This window comes from Schistocerca serialis, chromosome 4 (assembly GCF_023864345.2).
Source record: "Schistocerca serialis cubense isolate TAMUIC-IGC-003099 chromosome 4, iqSchSeri2.2, whole genome shotgun sequence".
Classification (NCBI taxonomy): Eukaryota; Metazoa; Arthropoda; class Insecta; order Orthoptera; family Acrididae; genus Schistocerca; species Schistocerca serialis.
In genome coordinates this window covers 803,595,959-803,609,316 of record NC_064641.1, presented here as the reverse complement: position 1 = coordinate 803,609,316, position 13,358 = coordinate 803,595,959, and the positions used below count along the sequence as shown (strand labels likewise).

General features: G+C 41.6%; 1 protein-coding gene across 2 annotated transcripts in view; it reads left to right on the top strand.

Moving 5' to 3' along the window:
• LOC126473405 (integrin beta-PS) overlaps positions 1-13,358 on the top strand; it is a 122,529-nt gene that overhangs the window by 80,713 nt on the left and 28,458 nt on the right. For both annotated transcript variants that reach the window (XM_050100423.1, XM_050100424.1), the window contains exon 2: positions 10,865-11,042. In XM_050100423.1, the coding sequence (XP_049956380.1) occupies positions 10,878-11,042 (165 nt within the window). In that variant the 5' untranslated portion in view covers positions 10,865-10,877. The remainder of the gene's footprint in view (positions 1-10,864; positions 11,043-13,358) is intronic.

The following is a 13,358-nucleotide window of genomic DNA, read 5'->3' as shown; positions in this document are numbered from 1 at the left end:
GCACTTTGATAGCTCAGTCGGTTGAGCACTTGTCGTGAAAGAAAAAGGTCCTAGTTTCGAGTGCCGGTCCGGCACATTTTTAATCTGCTAGGAAGGTTCAACATTGACTCATTCAGAAGGCGTCGCAACAATCATGCAGTGAACACTGGCCGGTAAAACGATATACGCTTAAGAGCACTATTCGGCGGATGCCTTCCAGCAGAACTGAAATTAAGCGTTCGGTGTATTCGAAACTAATATTCTGTCCAGCGACTTGACAGAAAATCCTAAAATGTTTTGGTATTTCGTTAAATCAGTAAACGGATCATAGTTACCTGTCCAGACACTTTGTGATCGTAAAAGCACTGAAACAGAAAGGGCCGAAATACTAAACGTCATTTTTCAAAACTGTTGTGCTGAGGAAAATCGCACTGTAATGCCTCCGTTAAATCGTCGCACGAATGACACAATGACAGTATTGAAATAATTGACCATAAGTTAGAAAAGCAACTGAAATCTCCCAGCAGAAGGAATCTACAGAGAGTATGTGAAGGAATTTGCCCCTCTTGTAGCAGCAGAGTACCGTAGGTCTTCGGAAGAGAGAAGTATTTCTGACGATTGGAAAAAAGTACAGATCATTCGCGTTTTCAGGAAGGTTCATCGATCAGACGCACAGAACTCGGACGTCCGCCCCCATAGCTGAATGGTCAGCGGGACAGACTGCCGTCCTAAGGGACCCGGGTTCGATTCCCAGCTGGGTCGGGACTTTCTCCGCTCAGGGAATGGGTGTTGTGTTGTCTTCATCATCATTTCATCCCCATCCGGCGCGCAGGTCGCTCAATGTGGCGTCGAATGCACCAATGCGGCCGGACCTGCCCCGTAAGGGGCCTCCCGGGCAATGACGTCAAACTTTCATTTCATATCTCCAACGTCGGTCAGTTGCATAATTTTGGAACGTGTTTTATGCTCGCATATGTTCGCGCTTCTGGAGGCCGAAAATCTCCTCTGTAGGAACCACCAGCGGTTTCGAAAACAACGATCGTGTAAAACCCATCTCGGCCGGCCGTGGTGGCCGATCGGTTCTAGGCGCTACAGTCTGGAACCGCGCGACCGCTACGGTCGCAGGTTCGAATCCTGCCTCGGGCATGGATGTGTGTGATGTTCTTAGGTTAGTTAAGTTTAAGTAGTTCTAAGTTCTAGGGGACTGATGACCTCAGAAGTTAAGTCCCATAGTGCTCAGAGCCATTTGAACCAAACCCATCTCGCACTGTTCGTCCACGAGACCAAGAAAGCAGTAGATACAGGCAGACGCCCAGGTAGATGCCATGTTCGTTGATGTGCGGACGACATTCTGTGCGGTTCCACATTGCCGCCTTAAGAACAAAATATGAGCGTACGGAATATCTGATCCACTGTATGATTGGACGGGGAGTTTCTAGCAGTGTGTCATTTTGTTTGAAGGGAGAGGATTCTTCAGGCATAAATTTAGCATCGGGCATCCCCCGGAGAGTGTTATAGAACCACCACTTTTTACGGTGTACCGTTTATATATGTCCAAGTAGATAACGTCGGAAGCTCCATAAGGCTTTTCGCGGACGGTGTTGTTGTAAACGGAGAAGTCTCGGCGCTAGAAAATTGCGAAATACAGCAAGACCTGCAGAGAATCGACGCCTGGTGCAGCAAGTGGCAATTGACCCTGAACATAAACAAGTGTAACGTATTGCGAATATATTAACAGAAAGACCCTTTATTTTATGATTCCGCTATTGCAGAACAATCACTAGAAGCACTTACTTCCATAAAATATGCAGGAGTATGTATATGGAGCGATTTGAAATGGAGCGACCACATAAAATTAATCGCGAGTAAGGCAGATGTGAGACTGTGTTTCATAGGAAGAATCCTCAGGACGTGTAGTCCATCAAGAGAGGAAGTAGCTTACAAAACACTCGTTCGACCAATACTTGAGTACTGTTCGTTATTATGGGATCCGTATCAGATGGGACTGATAGAGGAAATAGAGAAAATCCAAAGAAGAGCAGGGCGTTTCCTTACAGGTTCATTTAGTAAGTACGAGAGCGGCACAGAAATGATCAGCCATCTCCAGTGAAAGACGCTGCAAGAGAGGCGTTCTGCATCGTGGTATGGTTCACTATTAAAAGTTCCATGAGTGAACGTTCCTAGAAGAATCACCGGGTTTAGTGTTTCCACCTACATAATCTCGTGAAAAGACAATAAAGACGGAATTAGAGAGACTCGAGCCCACACGAAGGCTTACTGCCAACCGTTCTTCCCGCGAACTATTCGCGACTAGAACAAGAAAGGGGGAAGTGGCAGAGGCCCACAAAGTATCCTCCACCACACACCGCAAGGTGGCCTGCGGAGTATAGATGTAGAACTATTCAAATCCATGCTGAAAGGTCCCATTCAGCAAATATACTGCAATTAAATTATCTGTTTGTATACAAAATAAAGATAAAACGTTCTTCCCTTCAATTAAATAAAAATAAAATGTAAAAGTCCAAAAAATGGTTCAAATGGCTCTGAGCACTATGCGACTTAACTTCTGAGGTCATCAGTCGCCTAGAACTTAGCACTAATTAAACCTAACTAACCTAAGGACATCACACACATGCATGCCCGAGGCAGGATTCGAACCTGCGACCGTAGCGGTCGCGCGGCTCCAGACTGCAGCGCCTAGAACCGCACGGCCACTCCGGACGGATGTAAAATTCCAAATCGCAATTCATTTACGTTGTACGGTACCGGCGGTAACGGGCATCAGTTATAATAACAATCACTACACTAAGTGGGTCATGGATGTCGCAGCAATATTCATCGGATCCTTTCCGAGAAAATTACGAAGATCGCAAAAGAGATATTTGTTCGGGACAGCGAAGACGAATTAGGCAAACAGGTAAACGCGACACCGAATATAACTTCCAGAAATTCGGTTTTCACCTTTCACATGTTGTGTCACATGAAAACGTAGCGTCTGAACAGCAGCACTCGACTAGCTTTCTGCACACCGATGCCGAATTCCCCCACCTGTAGTCAGTTGTTTCACTGTATCCATTCTTTTAATGCTTCACTCTCGCCAGTGTTCAAATGCACTCGCACAATTGAATCATCTTAATACACCTCCCATTTTCACTGCTGTTATGTGAAATGCACTTTGCATAGTCAATTACGCAGGACAACCCAACAGAAAAAGTATAGAGTAAATTCGCCAAAGTAATAATTTATAATTTCAGTGTGAAGGAATTTCACCCTGTCGACTTGAAAATTGGTCCTCTTCAAATTACAGGAAAACTGTTTTCGAAAAAAGAAACAAGCTAAATTTTAAGCACAGAGACGTTATCGTTGTATGTAAGAACGTCCAGAGCCTAATTTAAGGGAGTGTCATATTTTTGGGTAGTAGCTTACATAAAATGCAAAATAATTGTAAAGTCTGAAAATTTAAAGTAGGTACATAAAACAATCGAAAAGCAGAAACGAGAAGATATATGTAACAATTCGTTATCAACGTTGAGAGATAACATGAACAAAAACCTCAGATGCTGTTAAAAAAGACTTCTTTATTACGTCTCTATATATAAGGTACGAGTGTTGCCTGTAATTTTCTTCCTCAAAAGATACAGTGTCATACTATTTCGCTGTTTTACAGTGTTTGTACTACGGACCCTTGATTAGGGTCTTTAGCTCAAACCAGTCGCGTAACACTCACACACGCACTCACTCACTCACTCACACACACACACGCGCACACACACACACACACACACACACACACACACACACACACACACACACACACTTCAACAGTAGCTTAAACGAAGGAAAACCAGTGGATTGCGGGACAGAGGAAACCAAGGTATGAGACGCGTCTGGTTGGCAGTACAGTCAGCCAGAGCGTATAAATTCCGATGCTGCAGTTCGTCCCGCGACGAAGCGTGCAAAGGTCAGTTCACGCGTTACCTTCGCGACCCGCCTGAAAGACCAGTAGGTAACAGGAACTTGGCGTGATTTCATAATGGTATACTTCTGTAGCGCACGTTATGCTAAGAATTTATCCCTACAGTGAACCTCAAGACCACTTGTGAAGACCTTACCATCAACCATTAAAGCTTCACCAAACTACCAAATATTTGGTAAAAACTGAGTTTACGTGCTATGCAGTCTATGCATCAATGACGTGCAAAATGTTCTCACGTGAGTAGAAGTCACAAATGGTTTAACTGCAGGTGTTTGAGGTATTCTAATTTATACAACTACGTGACCCGTCTCTAAATTGATCTTCATAACAAAGTCTTACATGATACTACACAGTCTCTGCTTCGTACTGTCTAAATGCAAAACCACAGAAAGCTTAGTATTTTTTCCTTAACCATTTTATTTACTAGGCTTCGTGGGACCATGCGAGCCAAAGCTACTTGACCATGGAACGAGTCGGTACATAGTTTACATAAGGCTTAACAGAACATTAGAGACACTCGAGCCCACACGAAGGTTTACTGTCAATCGTTCTTCCCGCGAACTATTCGCGACTAGAACAAGAAAGTGGACAGTGACAGAGGCCCACAAAGTACCCTCCACCACACACCGCAAGGTGGTCTGCGGAGTATAGATGTAGAACAATTCAAATCCATGCTGAAAGGTTGCCTTGTGATACAGTCCTTGTATTTTTTCGCCAATAACAGATCCTCGACTCTCAATAAATGTGACCTTGCTGGACAAGAATATATGTAGCGTACGAGTGCAGGTTGTGCCACACGGACGACGACGTATGGAAGTTTAGATCCGACCGTGATTCATGCACGAACGCCCGAAGCGGTTAAGGCCACAGCACTCGTAAAGCGGGTAAACCGGGTTCGAGTCCCAGTTCGGCACAAATTTTCACTGTCGTCATTCCGATGTACAACCATATCCTGCAAAATCACTTCCTCCACGTTAACTAATCTTTTAAAAAGCAAGTGGCAACCTGGCAATCCAGTCACTATTCGAATGCTGTAGGGTCTCTAGATGGAGCGAAGAACGATTGGGTGGGGGGGATTGAAATTGAAGAGTGTTCGCGTGCCCGACGAGAAGCGATATTGGGAAATGTTTTACGCGGAAAACCGGGTCTGGGAGCCGGTGTAGACGCAGCGCGTGTGGCAGTGACGTGAGACGAGCGAGAGTGCGCCGGCGGAAGGACACGGCGTGCCCCCGCCCCCCCGCCGCCTCCGCGTCTTGCGGCGCGCCGCCGTGACGCGACCATATTAGGCGACCGCAACTGCCAACTGGAGCGGACCGTGCCCATTTGCAGAGCTCAGAGCAGTGCCGCGAGCCGCATAACGGGACGCGACGCGCCCACCTCCACCTCTCTGTGTCGTCTCCGCTGGCCCCTCGTGCCATCATCGGCTACTGAAGAGTAGACGCCAAGGAAGTTCCACCCCCCCCCCCCTTCCCCCTCCCCATCCGGAACCCTAGCAAAGGAACCGAACGTGACATAATGCCAGTCACCTACATGCACACTTGTGCTCTTCTGTAAGCCACCTTTAGGCGTATGGTGGAAGGTACTTCTGTTACCGTTATCCCCCCCCCCCTTATTTTTTCCTTTTTTTCACACACGAATGGCGCACGGGAATCACGCTTGTCGGCAAACCTCTGTTTAATCATCCTAGTCATTTCACGAGGTACACACTATCTGATCAAAATTATCCAGACACCTGTTACCGGACATCAGTATGGGGTGTCCACCTTTCGCCTTTGTGAAGATTTGAACGCTGCTGCGTACAGTTTCAGTGATGTGTCTTACGTTTATGGAGGAGTAGTAGCCAATTCTTCCTCAAGAGTCGAAATGAGAGAAGCTAGTGATGTTAGACACTGGGATCTGAATCAAAGTCAGTTGAAGAGGCCTTCAACACCCCAGCGCATGAGCAATCGTTGGTTAATATATTAAAAAAATAAAAACCCATGTACAAAGAGCATATTCCTACTAGAAGCGGTGACAGTACTAAGGGCTCTACTTATGTGGAACACCTTGTGCAAACGGCTCATGCGCCGAGCCCTCCAGTTAATATCGAGTTACTTCATGCCGAGGTTAAGGGCTTAAAACTGGATGTTTTGGAAGAAATGCAGATCTTTAAGCATCTGCAACATGTTAAAGACAATATCCTCAGTGACCAACTCCTACTAAGAAATAGAAAAATTTTTGAAGGTTTCGCGCCTTTACTTTATTCTCCATACGTGTAAATCTGATGATCTGGCAATTATCACATGCGTGCGCTAATTGGCGAGCGCGGTTGGTCAAGCTGTTCATCTTCTTTCTTTTTATCCTCATTTTCCTTTTACGATGAAGGTGATTTTAGCCCGTTGAACACCTCACCTTTTATCCCTATATCTTTATTACCATGACACCTCAGATTACGTCCCCTCAGCTGCCCCCCCCTGGCTAACTACTGGCTTTAGGTATAGTTTTTAAGAGTTCCTCCTGTTGTCATAGGTAGCTTCATATATAAGTTTCTTTACTAGCATAAGTAACTGTGTGCAGTAATTTTAGGTTCCATCTCCTATTTAGCTCGTCTCTTGTTCTATCTATTTCATTTTTTTATATACGTTGATCCACGGTTGGGAATATAAGGGCTATTAAGCCCCGACCCATGTATAAACTTTCTCGTATTTGTATGCGCATGCGCATTCAAGTAACTTTCCTTGTCTTGCGCATGTGCATAGATAGCAGGTCCGGCTTGTAAGTGAGCGACTGTTTGTAGCTGCAGTTTATGGCAGGTCATGGCCCATCGAACATAGGCCAGTGTGAGGTGGATTGTACACCATTAAGTTAAGTAGTGGTTTTGACTTTGTACATACGGACTGTTTGTGTTTTCCTTTTCTTTTTTGTTTATAAATGTATAACTGTGGTGTTCTTTTAATCATTGACAAAGGTCTTCTTAGGCACTTGTGGGTTTTATTGTTGTTCTGAAGAAAGTGTAGTTATCTATGCCGAAACCTGGGTTAACACTGAACACTAGCTGCTTTTTTTGCAATCGAGGCGGGTCTTTAGTTTTTTAATACAAAGTCAGTGTTCTGACACATCCCAAAGGTGATCCATTGTGTTCAGATTGGGAGTCTGAGCAGGCTATTCCATTTCAGGAATGTTATTGTTCACAAACCATTGCCTCACAGATGCTGCTTTGACGGAGTGCATTCTCGTGCTGGTACTGTCAATCATCGTCTCCAGACTGTTCGTCTACTCTATACAGGACACAATGCTGTAAAGTGTGTCCAGATCTTTTTGCATTTATTATTATCGTAACCACAATAAGGAGACCACACCTTAACTGTGAACAATAGCCCATAACATAACACCACATTCTTCGTACTTCATGTTGACACTAGACGTGATTGCAGGTAACGTTCCCCAGTCATTTAGCAAACCAAAACCCTTCCATTAGATTCCCGGAGGATATAGTGCAATCCATCGCTCCAAATCACTTGTTTCCAGTCAGCCATAGTCCAGTGGCACCGCTCTGCACACTGCCTCAAGTATCACTTAGCACAGACTACGTAGTACTGACTACAGTGCTGTGGAACTCGAGACTGATTCGCTGATTTCATTCAATTTTTTGCGACCACTGTCCGCAGTGCTCCACGGTCCCTATCCCATTGATACATGAGGTTTGCCTGGTCTTGGTTTAGCTGTGGTTCCTCTTTCAAGTTTCCATCTCATAATCACATCACTAACAGTCAACTCGAGCAGCTTTACAAGGTCTGAAATGTCCCTGGTGGATCTGTTATTCATGTAACATTGACTAGTCCACATTAAAAGTCACTGAGCTCTCCTGACCAACCCATTCTGTTGTTATTGCTTCCCTACTCACAACACTATACCCCACCTCACTTTATACTGGAGGGTTCGCCTCTTATGACATCTAATGGTCAGTTCTGCATTGTGTAGGTGTGTATAGACAGTTTTGGTCAGATGCTGTATGTGGGAGAAAGTAATATGTTTCCCTACTGTACCTGGAATGTATACTTTCGAGATTTCAGCAGTAAACATCTGTGAGATACACAACACCAGTCTTTTAGCATCTGTCACAGGAGTTTGTCGGACATCTCCATAACGCTCTCAGGGTGACCAAACGACCTCGTGTTGAAACATGGCACTGTTTGTTGGATCTTCTGTATGTCCACTATTAGTGCAACCTGATAAGGCTGCCAGCCTGATGAACAGTGTTAAATAATCAGTCAAACATCTTTCTCTATGAGACACCTCTTTTCCAGATGAATTTCATTTCCTTAAGATTCTCCAATGACTCTCACACAGGCATGTCCTTTTCCTATTTGTTTTATGTGGTCATATCACTGTAAACTGCTCCAGATGATTACTTCTAGGTATTATATGGAAGTTATTGTTTCCACTGATTTGTCACAAACTCCAATATATAACTGAATAGCAATGGATATGTTCACCTGTTTATGCACAGTACATTTAATTTGCTTATTTTCTTCATCACAGGTACTACAGTAATGAATTTATCAAAAGACAGTGTATGTGAGCCAACACGGACAGAATACACAGCTTTAAAGACACTGCCATTATATTACATATGGCATAGATTTCTGTTGCAAGTAAATGTATTTCCAGTACGTTTACATTCACATCATTACATTAAATTTGTAGAGGTAATGTAATATATACTATTTTGTACAGAATCACAGAATGGCCTAGGGGCTGACACTAGTTGTGAACTGATCTGGCTATTGAAAAACAGTGCATCCACCTCTTGCAATCTTGGTTGGCACATACTGGTCTCCAGCATACTGCATACCGGTAATGCTTTTGAATTTTGTCTGGAGTTAAATATCTGAATTGTTAACTGCACAGTTAACTTTGCCAGTTCTATCCTGGTAGCTGTAACATTGATCCCTGTATCCTTCAGTATACTAAAATAAGTTGAATCAGTGCTCTTTCACTCAAATGCAACTAGTACACTCCTGTTGACACTGAGAGCTTTCTCAAATCCTATGAATTCCAAGCAAAGCATTAACTCATGCTCATTGTTCCATTCTGTAATTTTATTTTTAACTTGAAGGTGGTCCATTGTACCATTTACACTTGTAACCTCAGCTCGTTTCCTTTCATAATTAATAGCTAATGCTTTTTTGGTTTTTTCTATGTACAATTAATAAGTTATAATGAATATTTTATATATTAAGGCGTGGAAGTTGGTAGGGCTTCGCTTTATTTATTATTTGCCTCCTTTTGTGTGAAGTGAAATAATTACAGCATTTTTTTCAATTTTGGGGAACTGTCTTCCTATGCAGACATTCTGTAATCAATGTTTTAAGATAATTTTGTATTAATTTGTCTCTAGCTTGAACTATTTTCTAATAAATTTAACACATTCTTTCATTGCTGCCATGTCATTTCCTTCTTGACTTCCCTTTAATAGTTAACATTGTTCCATTTAAGATTTTATTTCCTTTTGCCTACATTATGGTTTGCTGTTTGCCCTACTAACTTTCCGTGTATGTCTGTATAATTTTCATTATCTATTATGCTGAACTTGTACCCTGTTTTATTTCCTCTACCTCCCTATTCTCAAATAAATTATCATAGTCTACATATATGACTTCCAGACTGATGAGTGTTTCCTGTCAGATCACTGAAGTTAAGCTCTGTCGGGCTGGGCTAGCACAATAAAGTCATGTAGTACTGTTGGCAAGCAGGGTGCACTCAGCTCTTGTGAGGCAAACGGATGAGCTACTTGATTGAGAAGTAGCAGCTCTGGTCTTGTAAACTGACATACAGACAAGAGAGTGGTGTGCTGACCACATGCCCCTCCATATCTGCATCCAGTGACACCTATGGGCCAAGTATGACACGGCGGTCAGTCGCTACCGTTGGGCCTTTCAAGGCATGTTCGGACAGAGTTTAGTTAGTTTTACACTGATGAGTGTGTGCTTCACCAACTTACTAGTCTGTGATCACATAAAATTCTAAAGTGGTTTAGTACCAGAATAACATTTAGTCAGTTTCACACTTACTTCCATTTGGTCCTAACCGAGCCCATTTTCTATATGTTTTGTTCTGGGAAAATGTATTTATTCTCAATAAAGTCATGTAGTGTCTGACATCTCTCGTTTCTTGCATCACATCAGAGATTCCCCATGGAGAACCATTCTGTAAGTTTGCACTCACTATGTCTCTAAATAAAGATTGTTAGAAGCTGTTATATTTCTAAGACCCATTGTTGTTATTTAGCTATATTTCATGTAACATGGTGTGCATGAATGAAGAAAGTGTCTGGATGTTTTCTGTGTGTGAAGTCATTTCATTAGAATTGTCATTCCATTACTTCCAATATTTTTTCCTTGTGTCAAATACCAACATCGCTGGCATTTTATCGTGGTAGCAAAGCCTCTTACCCACAGAACACTAGCTGCTAAAGCTCAGAAAGCACGGTGAGACATGTAACCAGCAATAAACTGGCAGAGGTATGCTCACAACAGTCTCAGGCTCAGGTCAGAGTGTTTCTAAATCTCACAATAAGAGATCAACACGACCAGCTCACATGCAGATCAGATCTTGTCAAATCCCTCTAGTCATTATCATGATTTAGCAGTCAGTCTTTGTGTCACTAGTAACACATTTTAGAGGGTTACAGACAATGCATCATCACACTGTTTGCTGTGCTGATTGGTGTGCAGTCTATCATATTAGTATCCCGTGAAGCAAACCGTTGTTTGTTTCCTTACTAATACTAACTGCTGCGTGACACGAAGGTCTATATTAAGCACCAGGATCTACCCGTGTTGCTTCCCTTAACCCTCCCTATTTAGTAGTCACTTGTTGCTGTTATTGTCTTTTTAATGTTATTTTCCTCTTATTCTGACATTCCAGGTGAGTGACGGAGATGGAGGTACGGTTACGTATGCAGCTATTGCTATCAGTGGTGGTGCTGTGTCTAACAGTTATCTGTGCACAGAAGCAGTCAGTAGGTCTACAGAACCCCTGCACGAGCAAGCAAACTTGTAGTGAATGTATAAGGACTCCAACATGTGCATGGTGCATGCAGCCGGTATGTACCTTTAAACTTTTTTAGTTTCCCATCTTGCCATTTATGCAGGAATATTATTTTTGTAAGCCAATCTTACCTTGGCACTGGGACTGTGAAAGAAAACAAAAAAGGTTAGATTAGTATGTGTTCATATTGTTTAGTAAATAATTTAGTGCTGATTTTCTGTGTTACTGACTTTTCTGCTCACTTTGTTTTATGGCAGGACAATACTAAACTTAAAATTTTCATAATTCATCATGGTAATGAAAAAATGGTGCTAGGGTCAGCTCAAATTTGTAGAATGGAACATTTTAAGAATATATTAATAGACATATGTATTAAAATGCTTAATATATATGGTGTGTAGATAACACAGCTCTCCTGAATATTCTGTAATCTAAATAGTTGTAGTTTATAGGGGAAATTATTCAAGAAGCAGAATGGAGAAGTAAAAAACAATCCAAATCCATACCTGCATATTTTCTCTATAAAGTGCATGGAAAAGGATATTTTTAAAAATACTGCTTCTTGAGATTTCTTCCCGATCCATTAACTAATGGAGTGTGGGAACTATGGTCACTTGTATGCCCCCCCGTGAGCTGCTAAGTTCAGTCGTAACTTCATGGTATGTGGAGGATTGAAGAAAGCTGACTGCTGGTTATTCGGAAGTTTCTAAGTAGATTTCCAGTAGATCTATATAAAGTGCTTTATTTTTTTAGTGCCTGTCATATACAATTATTTTATTTCTGTTACACTTTCCCATCGGTTCAACACTTGTGTGACTGTTTCTTATTAGTCCAACATAATGGGTCCCACACGATTAAGCTATATTTCAAAATGGGCCATATTAAGTGTTCCTACATTCTACCAATAAATCAAAGCTTGCCATTTGTCTCATTTGCAACTAAGCTTATTTGATTGTTTACTTCATGTGCGTGCATTTTTTTTCTACTGTCAGGTAAAGACTAGTTATGGCTCCATAATTGTGTAATGAACACCTGCTATATTTTATAAAGTGCACAACATTACTTTTCTTTACAGTAGTTCATTCCATTTTTTAAATCTGTTCTCAGTGCATAGTCATTCTGCTTTCAGCTGACAAAATTATATCCCAAAAGTTACTCTAAATAGGTAAATACAAACATATAAGGAAAAAGATACATTTCTACTCATTGTAAAGATGACATGGCGAGTAGCAATCTTTTCCCTTATATTGGTGAGATTCCAACCTGAAGTTTCCGATGTTTGGCTTAAACACAAACATAGTAACACAATAAAAATGACAGACTAAGCAACAGCAGATAAAGTCAATACATAACATCATTTGTAGTAATCCGCATTGGATAGAGAATGATTTGTGAGTGAAACAAGCTATGGTCATTAAGTGAACTTCAGTTGTGCGGGACAAGCATATGACAAATCTTGGTTGAGAAACCCAAATCACAGTGCAACTTTGTGTACATACGATGTAAATATAGTACTGATTGGTCAAATATACATTTGCAATTACCGGTAGTGGGCAAGAATTAGATATAAGCAATACAGTCACACTATTGGTCCCGTACACATTATGCTGTGCTAAACACTTCTAAACTTCCAAGAGTTTAAAAAAATCAGATGATGTCAAAACATATGCAAGTTTTTATGTAGTCAATGAATAATTATCCAGATGTAAACGAGTATCTCATTTAATGTACAAGTAACACACTACAAAGTAGAATTTTGAAGGAAATTTAACAGGGCCATGTCTCACTTATGGACAAGGGTAAAACCCAATGTCAGCTAACTGTGTGCAAAACCCGATAAATACACAATATTTCAAGTACATATCTTGCTCAATGAGCGTAGCAGTACCTTCTACATAATTGTACCAAAGATGATCACAGTAGCTTCAGTGTATCCTAAATAAAATGAGGATCACACAGCAAGTCTTCCTTGCTTGAGGCTGCTAAACACACTTGTGTCTTATGGTAGTAAAGGATGTGACTGGATTCAGGACAAGCTACCTTGGGCTTTTTTAGGGTTTCATTAAATATTTTCAAGTGAGTCATAAGCTCCTTGGCCTCAGTTAAGTGTATTTTCATTTCCACCCATCCACAGCATTTGTTTTTATAATTTTCAATGTGATAGGGTCCGCAGCTGCGATGAATTTTTTGAATGGTTTCTTTAAACCCTCAGTTGCCATTCTCTTTATTTTCTTTAAGATTGTACAATTTCGGACTTAGGCCATTTTCAAGTATCTAAAACGGAAGTTTCATTCGTTGGATACATTAATGACACTTGTAATTTTGATGTAGAAACAAGTCATATCTGTAGATACACTAGGCATGTTATAAC